Source organism: Chiroxiphia lanceolata, chromosome 7 (genome assembly GCF_009829145.1).
Source record: "Chiroxiphia lanceolata isolate bChiLan1 chromosome 7, bChiLan1.pri, whole genome shotgun sequence".
NCBI lineage: Eukaryota > Metazoa > Chordata > Aves > Passeriformes > Pipridae > Chiroxiphia > Chiroxiphia lanceolata.
In genome coordinates, this window is record NC_045643.1 from 35,591,235 (window position 1) to 35,609,240 (window position 18,006).

The 18,006-nt window shown below is 38.7% G+C and overlaps 1 protein-coding gene across 9 annotated transcripts in view; it reads left to right on the top strand.

Annotated features, from left to right (window-relative positions):
• The window catches only part of KYNU (kynureninase), a 61,635-nt gene extending 45,302 nt beyond the window's left edge, over window positions 1-16,333 (top strand). For 8 of the 9 annotated variants that reach the window (XM_032694007.1, XM_032694009.1, XM_032694010.1 and 5 more), the window contains 4 exons: window positions 9,592-9,644; window positions 11,129-11,214; window positions 14,837-15,067; window positions 16,008-16,333. In XM_032694007.1, coding sequence (XP_032549898.1) covers window positions 9,592-9,644; window positions 11,129-11,214; window positions 14,837-15,067; window positions 16,008-16,160 — 523 coding nt within the window. In that variant the 3' untranslated portion in view covers window positions 16,161-16,333. The remainder of the gene's footprint in view (window positions 1-9,591; window positions 9,645-11,128; window positions 11,215-14,836; window positions 15,068-16,007) is intronic. The other variant, XM_032694008.1, reaches the window with a different exon arrangement.
• Window positions 16,334-18,006: the final 1,673 nt, after the last annotated feature.

Below are 18,006 nucleotides of genomic sequence, written 5' to 3' on the forward strand. Positions count from 1 at the left end.
TCTCTTGTATGGTTCCGAATCATGGGTCATCTACCGCCACCACCTGCGTCTCCTAGAACGCTTCCATCAGCGCTGCCTCCGTACAATCTTAAACATCCACTGGTCAGATTTTGTGACCAATACATCTGTTCTTGAGCAAGCAGCAGTCACAAGTGTAGAGGCCATGCTGATGAGAACACAGCTGCGATGGGCAGGGCACGTCTCCAGGATGAAGGACCACCGCCTCCCTAAGATCTTGCTCTATGGTGAACTTGCCACTGGCTGCCGCAAGAGAGGAGCCCCGAAGAAAAGATTCAAGGACTCCCTGAAACAACATCTCAGCCTTGGCCTTATTGATCACCATAATTGGTCCACTCTGGCCTCAAATCGGGAGGCCTGGAGACACAGCATCTATAACGCTGCGGAAGCCTTTGAGAACACACGCAGGATCACTCTCGAGGAGAAAAGGCAACGCAGGAAGAACCGTGTCTTGCGGAATACACCATCTAAGGAGTCTTTCTGTTGTGCCTTTTGCAACCGGATATGTCTGTCACGTATTGGCCTCATAAGTCACCAACGTGCCTGTAACAAATGTGGATAAAGCCTTCCCAAATCTTCGTTCGCGAAGCTCAGCCATGATGATGATGATATTTTGTGGCAGGAGAATAAGTCCATATAAATATCCTTATTTAATGTTTTTTTCACCTGCTTCTGCAGTGAGAGGAGGTTGGGGGCTCCTGAAACCAGTGTTGGACTTCATGTCAAATGTGACATACATTGTACCTCAAACATTTGGCTTCGTGTCAAATCTATTTTGGGGCCAAAAATAATGATGGTTTAGGTACTACTGAAAATTAGGGCCACTACAACCCTGTAAAGAAAGGTTCCTATGTCACATTTTTCTTATGGTTTTTGGCAATGGAAGAAATTTTATCTTTTTGGGGAGAGGCTCTTCAAAATAACTCTGAAAGATTATTTCTGTTCTCCCTTAATTATATCATGTCTTAGACTTCAACTGGAAAAACTCCATTTGAGTTCTTTTCTCCTCAGGTATCACTTAGTGTTAGTAAATGTTTTGTAGCACAACTAGTGGATCCTGTGGCAAATCTGCTGGCACTTGAAACTTTGAATTCAATTAGTTCCAGCCACTGAGATAAAAAAACCCCTAAAATCTAGTCTAATGCTGATTGTTTCTTGTTTCAGGCAAAGAGCAGAGGTGATAACTTACATTTTAGCTAATAAGGATTCTAGTATGATAAAGGTCTTGCATTAATATTGTGATTACTCTATTCAAAAACAACAAAGACCTGAGGAAGCTCAACTTCCCAGAACTTAAAATTTTTATATTATAGTTCAGTCAGATGCATTTATTATTTAGAGATATATCTAGATATCTTCCCTTGAAAGGTTCATTCAAGGGACTATGTAGACTGTATAGTTCAGTAAATGCATCATAGTAATCAAAACTATCCAAGTCTCCTTTAAGTCAGAATTCACATTTAAAGTAGCTCTAGGAGGGATTGTTGCTTTCACTTATTTAATGTATTTGAAACAGCCTAGAAAAAAATTACAGAATTCTTAAAGAATGTGTAATATGAGCTTTTTTTAATCACCATAATATAATTGAGAACTATTCAGTACTTTATAAAAATCACTGAGAACTTTATTAATATCTCTATGAGTAAATTGGCTCTCTGCTTGATTTTTAATTTCTGGTGTTAGGTAGAATATTCAATTTCCCCTTACTAAATGTGTGAACATACTGTTGGCTGAATTCCCCCTTTTCATATATCTGATATTTGGCCAGTGAAAGTGTTATATGAGCACTTTGTGATAATAGTTGTTCGTAAGCTGATTTAACAGTTTTTAATTCAACTTCATTAGCCCGAGGGGGTTTGTTTTTTTGTGAGATCTTTTCCTGGGATTTAATTTAGGCTCCCACTTTGTCTGCTGCTTGATCATACCTTTCTTTTGCCTGATCGTGGCGAATGAAATTATCATCCCTCATCCCAAGCGCCTTGGAGGTTTGGTGGAGAGCTCTGTGCGGCTCTGAGGGGCCCTGATTGGATTGGCAGCATTGCAGCCATTCCTCTTCCCCATGCCCTGATCACAGCAACTTGTTTCCCTCTACAAAAGTGAACTCAATCTCCTTTTGTTTTGACCTGGAGGGGTAATACGGAGGGACGTGTTGAAAGTGGTGTATTCCCACTTGTGTCGAGCCTAAAAGACTAACAAGGTAAAAATCAATCCAAGAGGAGCTTGTGTACCCTCCATCTTCAAGTACCTGTCAGCTGTAAATCACCTTGCACTAGACTGACCAAAATGCCCAGGTTTTTCACCCAAGAGTCTCTCTAATTATGGTAAAAGTTGTGTTAAATCCCCCACTTCAACGAGTGACACTCTGGGAGCTCAAAGCTGCCCAGCTACTCTTGGAAAAAGGAGGATTACTCAAATCTAGAGATTTCTTAATTTCATCCATTGCAGTCACATAGTTAAGTGCCATTGTTTAAATTATGAGACTGTTTTTCAGGATCTGGGTCTTTGCTGCTAAAACTTGCTGCTAGGCAGAAAGTGAATTTAGCTATTTTTTAACAAAGACAAGTCTCAAAATAGAGGAGAAAAAATTTTCTCCCTTTAGATGGCACTGAAAATGCAAGCCTCTTAACAGAAGAAGAATGTCATGCTATTAGCCTCTAATACAGTCATATTACTTTGGTCCTTTGACAAAGTAAAGCCTCATTGATATTAAATATGAAAAGTTACTACTTTCACAGTAGCAACTTTTCATAAGGAGTTTTGATTTTTTCCACTGAGTTCTAAGAGACTGGCCCATTAATAATGTATGGCGCCTCTCACAAGTCACATATGCTTAATAATTAGGAAACATTTGTAATGAGTTGAAAAGGGTAAGGAAGGCAGCAGAGTGTGTGCAAGTCCAAAACTACAGAAGTCTGAGGCTAATAATTACCTGGGCTTCAAAAGCTTTTCAAATTCTAACAACAGATCCTACTTAAAATTAACAACAGGCACTGCACAGAAGAGAATAATGAAACAAGTCCAAGCTTACCATTTGGGATAAAGGATATCTAAATAGATATAAGGAAGGAGGGGAAAAAGGCTTTAAATATAGCTTCTGGCAGTCTTGGAAAGGTTTTCTGAAGGAGACAGTGAGAGTTAGGTTTGAAATATTGCTAAAGTCTAACAGGGGTAGCTGCTAACTCCCTTAATCCTCCATGCAAATCCTAGCCCATATAGATATACACTATGGCATATATACATATATACATATATATATATATATATATATATATATACACACTCCATAACTGACAGCTCCACAGTATATGAATAATTTCCCCTACAGAGCAGGGGTTAGAATCTTTGAATTAGGGATTTTGGTGATGAAACTGGGAATTTCTTTCCAATTATTCTTTTTTTTTTTTTGATTGCTAAACCCCCTCATCACAACGCCAGACCTGGTTTGAGATGGTTTTTCTCCCTTCCAGTGAACTGTCAGAAGGGGAGCACTGGGTCAGAGCAGGACCCTACTTAGGTGCTCCACCTGTGGAGAGGATGGAGTTGGAACAGAATAACATTGTCCATCCACTTGGGACTCAGTTTTGCTTCAGCACAGCTGTAAAATACCATGTGGAATTATATAATAAAAATATAGATTTTTTTAAATTTTTTTTTCCTTATTGGAAATGCCAGTTAAGTGACATAGAACAAGAAAAATATTAAATTCTGAACCAATCAGAAACCTAACACTGGAAACGACTTTTGACATTTGGAGGATAATTTGGTGAAAGGCTGACAGGAAAGAAAAAAATCAAGTGGCATCAGCCTTTACCTCCAAATCCCCTTTCCTTATTCATATATCAAAAAATCCTGTATAAGGTGCTCCAAATAAATCTTTTTCTTACATGGCCCTCATCACTAAATATGTGCAAACATTTTAATAAATTTATTCTTACCCCTCACAGCAGAGTTAGGGCAGTCCTGAATTTCTAGAGATTAGGGCTTGAGGCACAGAAAGACTAAATATTTCATCAATGATCAGACAAGTCTGTGATAGCAAAGAAAATTAAAACTTCTCCTCAAACTCCAGTCAGTGAGCCAAAAATATGCCACACGAAGCAACGAGCAGGTTTTTCTGTTTTCTTGGTTGTTGTGTGTATGTGTCGTTCTTACTATTTATTCTGAATTTTGGCATTGAATCCAAAGGAACACAGTCATGCTCATGTGCTTGCAAGAAAATTAATGCAATAAAAGTTAAATTGAAACATATAAAAAATGCAATTAGAAAAAACTGCAATAAAATTAATGCAGAGCTGAATGCAAGGACTGTGCCCCAGCTGTTGAGCCTGGGGATCAGGTCTCTGCTCAGAGTTTGCGGAGAGGTGTTTGAAAATCTGGGTGAGAGTAAGGTGGTTTTGAGAGGGTGTTAAACTGTTTTCATGAGGTTGGTTTCTGGGACTGACCTTTGTCTGAGTGCAGCAGCATTAAGAGATGTTCCTGCTCAGGACCTGAGTCTCGGATATTTTTTCTATCCATATTTCACTGTGTGGAGCCCAGGACACTGGAGGAACGTACCTCAAGATCTGGAATTAAACTGTCAGTTGAGCTGAAGATCCACATGTGGATGTAAGGCATGTTAAGGAATATTTTTGGTCTTTGGGAGCTGACTGTACCAACTTTTTGTATTTTTTTGTTTCTTTTTATTGTTTTTATCCTGGATTTTGAAACATGAAAGCTGGGCTTTGGATGTGGCACCAGTGATGTGGTACCACCATGTTCTCCTAGGCAGCAGGACGATGATCAAACGTGGTCAAATTGCCATGACTGAGGTCAGATTTAGTTTGCTCCGAGCTCCAGGCTGGCTCCAACCTCCAATCTTTCTGTGTTCTTTTGTAGTTTAATTTCTAAGACCTCCTGGGTGTTTATTTAACACATTTCCTGCTAATAGAGAGATATTTGAGTCACTATTAACCTCTATCTTCTAAATTTGTGTCACACTTCACAGTGACTCTTGGTTGTTTGTTGTAGCTGTTAAGGGTGTCAGGAGAAAAGGCTGCTCTCTTCAACCAGTCAGTTGTGCCATAGACATATAGAACTGCAAGAAACTGAACTTAATGATTGTTTTTGGCCCTTTCATTCCTTTTCCTGCACGAGGCTGCTTTTTCAGACATAGCATAATATCGGCTTAGTTCTGTGTAATAAACTTTCCTAGTTCTGTGTAAATAAACTTTGGGAGCAGTGACAAATCTCATTAACTCCTCGAAGCTGATTCTTACTCACAGATAGAACAGTAGCATGAAAAAACAAACAAATCTTTGCCAATACATGGACGCTTTTGCAAAAGGAAAGAGATGTGTGAACGAAGAGCTTAGCAGCCACCCAGCAGTTACATCAGCTGCTTTGTGGACACAGTCTGCCCCAAAACTGCCTGGTTATGATTTTGCTTAATCCATGGTTTCATAAACATAACATGCTTTGCTGGTATATGCTACTAATATAATCTAAATAATGACTATGAAATTTCTAGCTCACGTTGTGACCTGATAACGGAGAGGAGACAAACTGTTCCATGCCCAGTGAAGCTGGCAAATGTAATATCAAGTATTACTAATTTCACACTGCATTCCTGTAGCTTTTCAATGTGCCTTCTCATGGACATGAAATTATTATCTCACACAATATAATGACAGGATACTTCCAGCACATTGCCCTGGATTGCAAAAGCTGGGCCACATTAATGGTATTTCCCTGTTTTCTGTATCACTACTCAAGAGTTTCTTTATTTTTTTTCTTGCTGAGAAGGGAAATGAGACCCATGTTGCTTCAGGCTGTAAATTATAAATGAGTAGCATGATCATCTGTAACGTTGAAGCAAAGGTCAAAAGAATTTTTTTTGTATTTTTCCTGTGTTCTTTAACTGGATCTCCTTTGATGTTTACACTGCACATACATCACGATCATTATATTCTGCACTCCTGCATCATTAATGCAGCTACAAACGAGATGACTCAAGCTATGAACAACCAATGCTTCAGTCTAATGCAGACAGATATGAAGGAGGAAAATGGGCTAAATAAAAATACTTATTGAAGGGATTGTTCCCTGGTGTAAATGGCCTTAAAGAGGGTATGAGTGAATGAAAGGATACTGTTCCTTTTTGCAGTCATTTTCCAACCTGGCAAATCTTTGTTCACTGATTTGTAAAATAAGAGAACATTTTGATGTAAAAATAGGGAATTCGAAAACCTTTCAGCAACATTTCATTATATTCTTACCTTTTTCATGAAACTGAGCTGGTAACAGTTTGCTTTAAATTTTATGTGGCAAGTGTAAAAATTAGTTCCGTGCAAAGACCGGAAAGCTGCAGAATTCTCTGGGAAAGTCTCAGTGTTATCAAACCATGAGGACGTAGGCAAGGTTGGATGGGTCCCTGAGCAACCTGATCATGTGGAAGGTGTCCCTGCCCATAGCAGGGGAATTGGTAAGATCTGATCTTTAAGGTCCCTTCCAACCCAAACTGTTCTATGACCATGGGTTTAATTTCAGGCATAAATTAAAACAAGGAGTTATCTATTTAAAAGTTATTTTCTTACAGAAGGGCACACACACCTTGCCGAAAAACCCACAGCTAATTCAGCATTAGTTTACTCTCCTTTTTGGCATGATTGCAAAGTATTTAATGTATGTTTTTGCTCTTGGATGGTTCACTGTGAAGGTGTTCCAGGACATCTCTGCTGAGCAGCTTTGGGAGGCTACTGGAGGTATCTGGGACTGGCAGGAGGATGCTGCAACCACAAGTCATTCATCACTGGGATAGCAATTTTGATTAGTGCTGTGTTAAAACAAGGGTTCAGTTTGGATAAATTTGCATTTTTAAAATTATAGTGGAACATTTGAAAAATGAAACCCTTTTCTCCTTAAACACTGATTTTTAACAGATTTTCCGAAATGGGTTTTGTCTGCAGTGAAAAGCACGTGACTCTAGAGACTCATCACTAACATGTTTAAGGTGGTTTTAAACACAAGCACATCATATAAAGCTTTTCAGAGCTTTCCACACTATGATTTTTGCAAAAAAAAATCTTTTGGAATTCAAAATCAATTTAGATCTTGTTGCTTTTGTTTTTTGAAAGAGGGATTGTTGAAATGGTGACTGCAGTTCACTTTGCATGCAGAATAACAACTCTTTAATAAGAAATTTTACTGCAGTAACTTAATGTGCAGTTTTATTGCCTATTATTTTTAGTGAGCATTTATAAAGCGTTATGTTTGGGGTTTAACACCTTAGCTCTTTCCCATCATAACAGGTTGAAATTTGGCATAGCGGTGGCAACCTTCATTTCAAAATTTTCACAGAAAATTGTAAACAGCAAATTGCTATAATTTGTGAAGATTTTGTTAATTTCCACACTTTGAAGCCTGTCAGCTTAAATGTCAAATAACGTGACATCCATATGGACCACTAGATCAACGAGAGTGTAGGACCAGAGCTGCCTCAAAGTGCACATCCTGTAGTGACACCTCTGAAGTTCTAGAACAGCCAAAAAAAGAAAAAAAAATAAGAAGAGAAAAAGCAAATTGTCAAATTATGGTAGGAAAGGGCAAGACAGCTAAAACTGTCTTAAAAAAAAATCCTTCATTCTGTCAGTTTGGAAAAGTTCTGAAATTTCAGTTTCCAAGTTGCAAACGTGGTGCTGCAGCAGAGACCTGGGTTTAAGCCAATTTCAGAATTAGCGAGTCTTGAGCATTCACGATGCAACCAGAGTGCTTTTCATCAGGCTCGACCTGGGTCACAGTCTGATTGATATTTATTTTGTCTTTCACTTTAGGATGTGGTCCACAAAAAACTTAGAATTGTTTTCTCCTTGCTGCAGAGTAATAGAGTAAATGTTATGTTTCCCGTGGATTTTTTCTCTTTAAATCTTTTGGAATTCATGGAATGTGTGTGCCACTGACTTTAGTAGTATGTTGTAGTAACACAGAATATTCAATGTTTTCTCTACAATGTTGTCTATATATTATAGAGTTCATATAAAATATCTGAAATATCTTTTATGATTCAAAGCATCAGTAACTGAGTCACTTGGGCAGAGGCTGCATTACACTTTATTTGGGGTGTATTCATTTTGGCAATATAATATCTCACGTGAAATGAATGTATATTGCACTATTAATTTTCATGGGTCTTAGAATAATAAAAACATCATGCAGCAATAAAGAAAAAAACGTGCTTTTTCTGTGCACACTCTGTTTGGATGCAGCTCAGAACCTTTCATAGAAGTAAACATAAAACCTGTGTTGTTATACAGAAATACGAAGTACTTTATTTTACACTCTGCAGTGTTCATATAACAAGTTTCTAACTTGAAAGTGGTCTTAATTCTGCAGAGCTAAGCTCTTTTAGGCAAACTGCAAAGTGTTCCTGCTTTACTGAGGGGCCATGACTTTCTTTTCCCTCTTTACTTCTAGGAATGCTGATCTACTGTGAGTTTTACTTGTGGATTTTTTTACTATTACAACTTTTGAACACTTACCAGGCTTAATGCCTAACAACTCTGCTGGCATAGGGAAAACTGAGCAAAACCTTGGAAGAAATGGTGTCCAATACGTCCAGTCCTGTAGAGCTTGGAAGTTCAGGAAGGAGTCTGCAATAGTGACTCCTTGATATTGTAATAGCATTGATACATGGGGAATCTCAAGTAGAACTGACAATATTAGTCACTGGTATTACTGTGGGCTGAGTTAAGAAGTAGAGAACCCAAGGGAGATGGAGAGAGGCTCCTTGATTTTGCAATATTGATTTTGTCTGCCGTGCCTTGGGCACTAGGTGATCCAGTGCATCCAGCTGCTTTGGAAAACTGTTAACAGCTATATCCTTGAGTATATTTTTCAGTAAATGTGAGTTAATAATGTAGCGTCATCTTAATGTACAAGCTCAGGGAAATTATTTTCAAAAAAGTTGTCTGGGTTTTTTTCTGGGCATAACCTTAAAAAAAGGAATATTGGATTAAATTGGATTGGTTTTTATTTAAAAGAAATTTTTTTAATAAGGTCAATTCAGGAGAAGAAAAGTGTGTGCAGAATTCACATTGAAGTCTCACAGTAAAGATGAGGCAATGCCCACACAATCCTCATTCTGAGGTCCTGTTGTCTGCCTGCTGTTCATTACAAAGTCCTTTTCTTGGTGAAACTAAGTCAGATTTCAAAACACCTTTTAGGTTTCAATATTCATTAAAATAAATTTAAGGGTGAGGGTTGAATTTAATGCCTTGGGAGAAAACAGTGGAAATATTTCTGTTCTATTTTTTGTTTTGTGAAATGATTTCAGAGAAAATGGGTATTGTTAAAAATCAATAGCTAATTGAAAGATGTGGTGTATTTTATTAGTAGTAGTAAAAGAGAAATTTCCAAATAGTAAATTTTTAGTACTATTTCTTTATAGAATTTATTGCATTTTAATGTCATTATTAGAAATAAAATGTATTATTGGAAATGTATATATTTCTTAATTCTATACTGCTCTTAGCTCTCAAATTAAATTAAAAGATATTATGCCCAGATTTCTATTAACTTACTTTCTTTGTAAAATCTTAGGCTAATCGGCTGGTGGGGTCACGACTTCAAAACAAGATTCCTCATGGAAAACAGTATGTACTTACACTCCCAATTTTACCTTATTTGGTGTATTTATATCTAACCAGCTCTACTTTTGTAGTAGCTTGAGGAGAAAGGACAGAGCTTTGCATTTCCTCACTTATGTTAAAGACATTAAGCTAAACTCACCCAAAACATGTAATGCAATGGAGTTAACAAAATAAATGTTGGAATAAATTTATGTGTGGGCATATGGGTCTGACTGTCTGCTTCTAGACATTTTGCTGAAATACCTTCAAAATGCAGATATAGAATATGGATGAAACTTTCAAAGTATCTCAGTGAATTAAATTCATAAGTCCCTGAGGAGCGAGGATCTGCTATCATTCACTTGGGTAATATCTTACTTCAGGATTAGTTCCACTGGAATTAACGAGAAATCACATAAATAAAGGTAAGGCAACCTGACATAAGTCACGAAATACCACTAAGGTGTCAGCATCTCCAAATTTCTTGCACTAGAGGAGAGTGGGTTATAAGGCAAAACCTGCTCTGAAATAGTCAAGTATTTATTGTCCCAATACAAAATGAGGACTCCTTTCCAAATCTGACAGCTAGACTGCTCAGCTCCAGTTTAAAGTATGGCAGAGAGAATATCCTGGGGGTTCAGGATGAGAAAGGAGCTTTTTGGTTTGATTGGTTGTTTCGTTTTTAATATATTTTTAATTTTCTGTGGCAGCGCCTGTTGATGTGGCTTTGGCTGGAGAACACCTCCCTAATAGCCTCAGTCTGCTCTTTGTTTTCTGACCAAATGCAAGAGAGTGGCACTATGGAAAGCCAGCAGGAGACACAAATTGCCTTGAAACACTGTTAGAAGGAAGAAAACGTTGTTTATTCATTTCCATGAGCAGTTTGTAGGGGAGAAGTTGGGCATTATAAAATTAGCCAGTCTGCTGTGTGTGAAGAGCATCTCTTCTGCCGCATCCTCTTGCTCTGGTGCTGGAGCATGAAATATAGACGGTGACACGGAACTTACAGCGAGGCTTTGTAGATTTATTAAACAGATTTCGTGAAAATTTCACAGCCCAAAGTCTGGGCAACCTCCCTACGTGGCCTGAAGCTACACTTAGCTGCATATGCAGCCTCCCATGTGTCTCGTCAGTTTAATAAAGTTAAGGAACGTGATTCCCGGCTCCGCGTGAGCGGCGCCGCTGCTGACTTGGAATTTCTCTGCTTTGTGCCAGCATTAAAAGAGATTCAAGTGTAAAGGTGGTTTTAACACACACCATTTAAACAAATTAATTGCAGTCCTCTGGTTCCCATGAAGCTGCTAATGAGGTCTTCTGCTGGATAAAATTGGGCTTTTCTCGAAGTTAAAAGTATTAGCTGGGAATAGATTACTATTTGCTTTTAATGACGGATTCCTACAGGCCACATTAGGGAAATATTTTATTGCGTGAGGACAGACTTCAAGATAAGGTCCAATCCATTAAAAGGAAGAAATCAAAAACACTAATATAAGTTATTCATTTTCCAGAATTAGAACTAAGTGAAGGAATTAATGGATTTCGGTTATCAAATCCTCCAATTTTACTGGTCTGTGCTCTGCACGCCAGTTTAGAGGTAAGTAATTGCTTTACTTTGAGCTTCAATTTAAGAGTATAAAAATGTTTAATGAATGTTACATGTATTATTGCTGTCTGCCTCAAAGAAATCTTCAGCATAGTTAAAATTGAAGGGGAGAGGTAATGAAAAGCAAACAAAATAACCCCACAACCCTGAGAAACCAAGGCCTGTAATGAATATACTCATCCCTTCACTGTTCTCACAGACTTTGCTGTTGGCCCCAGTGACTACACTGGGCTTTTCCCACTTAAATTTAGGGGCTCAGTACGAACAGCAGAGCTGTCCCATGGAGATATTCGGGTTTGCTTCAGTGGAACTCACACAAAGGATGTTGTCCGAGATCTTCCTAAAAAGGAATCACATAACTCTGAAAAGTTGCATCCAGAGTTGCTTTTACATATGCCTCCTGAGCAAAGCATGCTTAATTCCTTTATGAAAGAAGTGGGTGTCCTGGAGTCTACACTGAACCAGTGGCTTAGGGAACCTGTCCTCTGCTGTTGTCCCTTTGGTTACAAACAGAAAAGAAGCTGTCTGTGAATGCTTCCTAAAAGGGGAGTTTATGTGTGGACTAGCTCCAGAATGTTTTTTCTTTCATCTCTTCATTTGTTTTCTGGTGGCCAAAGGAGCAGAGCCCCATCTCTTGTCTTACCTCTGTATGAATTGTGGAGACCGTGGCATTGGGAAGGGCAGTTCTGCCACACAAAGATAATCCCTCCTTTCTGTAAAGGTGTGATCCTTATGCTGAAAGTCTGTGGTCCACTTTGGAGTGCACAATTCATCCCTTTTTGAAGGCATGGAGTTGTACTCCCAACACCTTACGTGGTGGTGTGTTTCATATCGAGATGTACCAGCATTTCCCTTACAGATGGTTCACCCCTGAAATCAGGACTCTGGTTCTTTGTGGCTGAAAAAGATGGTTTTACTCGGATTAACCAACTATATGCTAAATATTCTACTGTATTAAATTATCCCTAAGCTGCTTTTCAAGCCAGCCTTTGGTGAGCAAGTTTTTGCCACCAGCAGAAACGGGTGAAATATATTTCTACTTAGCATTCCATTAATACTAGTGGAACAGCAAAGCTGACGCTGGAACAAAGAACAGTGTCCATGCACTGTATGTCTCTCTTCTTTATTTACCGAAAAAACAGTATCTTAAGCAAACAAAGTCAGAAAATTGCCAGTTATGCTCTCTTCATCTTACATGCAACGCTGAAGGACTGCAAAGGGCACAGCAATGCTTCTTGTTCCGCCTGACAATTTGTTTTGTTAGTCCTTAAACATCCAATATATTGTTTTAAACTTTATGTGACCTTTGAGATAAGCTGAAAGCTATTCTGCTATGACCCAGATTGTCAGTGTTCTGGTTTGTGTGGGCTGGTGTCATTTAGCCCACTGCAGGGAGCCTCGAACAATGAGGGCTGAGCAGTTTCCATCGCCTCCCCTTTCCATGCCCACATTACCTTTTGGCACAGCCAGGATTTCCCAGTGCTAATTGCTCTAATACAGTGGGAAACAAAATAGTTTTCATGTCTGGCAAGAGATGGCTAGTGAAATTGCATGCCACCTTCACTGGGACACATTAAACAGAAGGCAGTGTTTCCAATGGAAACAATGAAAACTGCAAGTGTTAATGGATGTTATTCCTCAATAATGCTTAAAGTGACTGTTATGGCAGTAGCTGCTCCCTGTTACGGAAAAAAGGGGAGCGCTCTACAGCCACATTTAAAAGACCTTTTTCGAAAAATTTCACCCAGGAGACCAAATATTCCTTGCTCAAAGCCTGTGGAAACAGATTTTTGCATGCAGCCTGAGGAGATCCATCCTTCACACTGCTGCAAATCCTGGAGGAATAGGAGGCAGGTCTCTGTTTTCCCTCCGTTATGTGCTGAACAGTGCTGTGTGCTTTCTGTCTGCCTGGGTGGTGAGGGAAGCACCTCTAGGTTTTTGTTGACCTGTGCAAGTGCTGAATGCTGGTGGCTCTGGTCCCTGCCACGTTCATTACCTTGCATATTCTGTCTTACAGCATCCATATTCCATTTCACAGAAAACACACGCAGGGGCTTTTGGTTTTGTGCAGCATCTAGTGGTTGTGAAAGCATCAGGGAGCGAGACTTGGGATATTCTACAAAAGAATGATTTCCAGAGGCTGTTGAAAATCATAGTTTGTTGTATTTGAGTGGGATTTCTCAGGTACCTCTCTACGCGTTCTTCCAGGTTATGATATAAGTAATCTTAAAATTATTACTCCTCCAGTCTGGTACAGTGACTTCTGGAGAGTGAAGATCATGGATTTTCATCCAGGATATCTGCCTTGCCTCTGATTTTCCAGCTGCAGTTGGTGGAGGGATAACTGTCCATGAGAAGCAATATTGCATTGATGTGCCAGGATGTGATTTGAAGTGGCTGTTGGGCACTTGCATATCTATGTCTTGTCATTTTTCCCTGAAGTTATTTCCATGGGAAGAAGAAAAGAGAGGGTTTGAGGAAGGTGTGGGTAGATTGTTTCTGTAGTCACCTATTTCATTATTCCCTGTAACTGACCCTTTCCAGAGCAAAAGCAAAAGCTGTTTCATCTTTTGCTCCCAAACTCCTCTGTCACATTGTTCTTGTTTGTGTGGCAAAATAGCACTGCCATTTTCAAGCAGTCATTTTTGCAGGTCTCATGATATTTTGAGTTTCTGAAACTCACCAGTTCTTGCAGCTGTGTCAGAGCACAGTTATTAAACAAGAATTTAGTGAATATTTTTTCTTCATGTGGGCTAGAGGGAGAGCCTCTACAGGACTTAAAGCAGTAAAGCCAGTATGTTAGTAGAAATTTTGAGCTTTCAAAGGAAAGAATTTGCAGACCAGTCATGATGTTTCAGTCTCAGCCCCTGGATTTTGTTAGTAGAATCATAGAATCATTTACTTTAGAAAAGACCTCTGAGATCATCGAGTCCAGCCTTTAACTCAGCACTGTCAGGCCCACCACTAAACCAAATCCTCAAGTGCCACATCTATGTGCCTTTTGAACAATTCCAGGGACAGTAATTCCACCACTTCCCTGGACAGCCTGTTCCAACGCTCAAGAACACTTTAAGAAAGTTTTCATAATATCCAGATTAAATCTCCCCTGGTGCACCTTGAGGCCATTTCCTCTTTTCCTATCACTTATCTGGGAGAAGAGACTGACCCACACCTGGCTACACCCTCCTGTCAGGCAGTTGTGGAGAGCGAGAAGGTTTGTACTAGAGGTACATACACGGAGAAACCTTCATGTGATTTTGAGTTTTGTGCAGCAGTGTAGCATCTATAGGGAATTTATGGATCCTCTTCAGATATGCAGATGAACGCTTTTTTTAGCAAACTGGTTTTGTGTGCAAGTTCAGTTATGCAGGGATAGATGTGTACGAAAACTTTTAACAGTAGACACAAATGTCTTTCATTATCTAAAGCATAACATTACCTTGTGTTTTCAAAAGCCCAGCTCTGCCATGTTTATGTATAATATCTATCTGATATCACTACTGAATTCCAGTGATAATGTATGGAGAAATGTGCCACCCTTTTAGTCTTCTTTATTTCCTTTCCTTTTTCTGTAGCAACACATTCTCATTCCAGTGATTTCAAATCATTATAGGTTTTTAGTCAAACTACGATGAAGGCATTGAGAAGGAAATCCGTTCTACTCACCGGTTACTTGGAATACCTGATAAAACATTACTACAGAGAGGATAAAACAAACCCAGAGAAGCCTTTTGTAAAAATTATCACACCATCTCGGGTTGAGGAAAGAGGATGTCAACTCACTCTGTCGTTTTCCCTTCCAATCAAATCTGTGTTTAAAGAGCTGGAGAAGAGAGGAGTAGCAGTGAGTAAATCAAACTTCATATTCTTATGCACTGTTTTGTGAGCCTATACCGTAACAAAATGATAACTTTATTTTATTTAAATATAGTCTCATATAAGAGAAAAAAAACCCACTAGGACTGATGAAAATTTCTTACATTTTCAATCTTTAATTGTGCACTTAGAAAAAGAAACCACTGAATGGCACTGCCATGTAATGGAATGATTACCACAGAGCACTTCTCCAAAAGAATATAAGTTAAATTTAAGGCCATACTTTGGGTGATTTAGATGTGCTGGAAGGTGAGGCTGATAGTGTAATGCCATATTTATTTCTGCTGGTGACTTGTCTCCCCAAAGGGCAGCTCTTCTAGGCTGTGTGTGCTACTGTTTTGGTGCTGCCAGGGAATTCCAGGAACTGCTGCTTTTAAGAGGGCACGAGGCCTCACATTATTGGCTTGTCTTTGCAATGCAGTAATATGTTTCAAATATGAGGGATTATTATATTCAGGAAAATGTTCAACTTCACACAGAGAGAGCAAAAAAGTACTGCAAGCTTTGTGATATTAGTTGTACTTGTAGTACAACACTCTCTATCCTATTGGAATGTGGGGTTTTTGTGGTTTTTTTTTGTCACCCTTGTACCTCTTCAACTGTAGGTTGTTAGAGGCACTAAGGTGAATTTTGGGCATACACAGCTGGTTTGGAGCCCTAAATAGCACTTCTAAAGTCCTACCCATCTTGAGCTTTGCATCCTTTTTTGGGCAATGCATTACTCTTTTCGCTATGTTTTTCACAATGATCCTCACCGTAGTTCTTTGAGGATCCAAAGGTATTTACATGTGTCCCCTTGTCAGTCCAGTCATCTTTCCTTGAAGACAAGTATGGTATTTGAAAATATAGTCTGACAGATAAACATGAAGTGACCTGAATTTACTGAATGTTCCCCCTCTGTTTTGCAGTGTGACATGCGAGAACCAAATGCTCTCCGCGTTGCCCCAGTTCCTCTCTACAATTCTTTCCGTGATGTGCACAGATTTATTGAAATCCTGGGATCTGCAATTGCATCTTCAAAACAAACAGCAAATAATACTGCACTATCTGCTTCTTATTGATGGCTCAGCTGTATCTTTTAATCTCTTTCTGACCAAGATGCATTTATTCTGCTGAGCGATTCTTAGCTTCGAGTAGACTGAGCTATATTCCATGCAATTTGCAAAAAAATGACTGTGCTTGAATAGTTATTTACAACAGACATAGTTTTATTAAAGCTCATATTTCCACTCTGCTTTGACTTTGACTCCATGAATTAGTATGCTTTGTATATTTTAATGGGGCTTTTCTTGAACATTTTATGTAGTTTTATTGCATTAGCTTTGAGAAGCATGGCAGAATTGCTATCAAGTAGAACAGGAATGAAAAAAAAATCCCTTCTTTATTATAAAAATGATACATAATAAAATGTGGAAAATAGACAAATCACCAACTGCTAAAAAGATACAGTCCAATTTACATTTTTAATTTAGTAATTCTATTTAAAGCACAGGGTATACTTGAAAAGTAAAAGTTGAAGAATTAGTTGTTTCAAAACTTTTAACTGCTGCACACCAGATCTTTCAAAGGGCCCAGTATTTTGAAATTCTGGTTTTATTAATTGTTTAATTGTAAAATAAATTTACACTGCAGATACATTTTTTGGTGTGATACAGTTGGCTGAACCAAAGCAGTTGATATTTCTAGGTAGTCATCTTGGGGACAATGGGCTTGAGAAAGCTGAGAGCAGTTGTAAATTCGTGTAAAGCAGCGTGAAGAGCTCTATGAACACTCCCTGCAGCTTTAACAAGATTTAATTTGGATTAGGCAAAATGGACTCTGAACCCTTTTAGCAGCAGCAAAATGTCTCATTGTTAACTTACTGTGTGGCATGAATTTTTGCAGAGATTTGCACCAGGCAGCTAAAAGCAATGTAGAAAAACTGCTTATATTTCACCAACACATTATCCAAGTTGTTTCAAGACATAAATAACATCTTGGCATAACTGGCAACTAAGCCCCTATAGCCCTGTGCTATTCACAGACCCTTTTTCAAGAATGAACTAGAACTTTCTCTCTGATGATATTCAATGTGTCTGATTTTTGGTATGACGCACTTAGAAAATTACTTCTAATTGTACTTTCACTACCTGAAGAGGGCCTACAAGAAAGTTGGGAACAAACTTTTCATCAGGGCCTGATGTGACGGGACAAGAGGTGATGGTTTTAAACTGAAGGAGAGTTGATTTGGGTTAGACATAAGAAAACATTATTTTACAATGAGGATGTTAAAACACTGGAACAGGTTGCCCAGAGCTGGTGGATGCCACATCCCTGGGTACACTTAAGGCCAGGTTGGTTGGGGCTCTGAGCAACCTGATCTAGGTGAAGATATTCCTGCCCATGGCAGGGAGGTTGGAATAGATGACCTTTAAAAGGTCCCTTCCAAGCCAAACTTCTCTAGGATTCTATTATATTTCTTTTTATTCTACTTCAAGGGTGAGAAGGGATTTGGGGGGGGGGGGGGGGGGTAGTGAAGACTACTCCATTTTGGCTTATGATATTTTTGTTCCTTGAATTGTCACATTCTTAAAGCATCTCCAGCATCTCCTGGGTTTCCTGCAAGCAAACTGTGAAAATAATGTCTTGTGTCTCTGGTTGAGGAAAGTGAACCAAATAGGACAGATAAAGTACCGAAGATACTTTAGATTTCAAAGACTAAGAGATTATTAATAAATGTTTAATAGTATTTTGTCTTTTAGTATCATTTCAGGCTACAAGTAAAAATGCTGACTTTAAAAAAAAGTCTTTGTCTTTCATTTGATGGATTTACTTAAATATTGTGCAAAAACTCACTTATTTCAACTTTTCTGAGTTACTCTCTCTTTTTTACCTCTGAGCTGTAAAGACAAACCTGAAAGCTCCTGG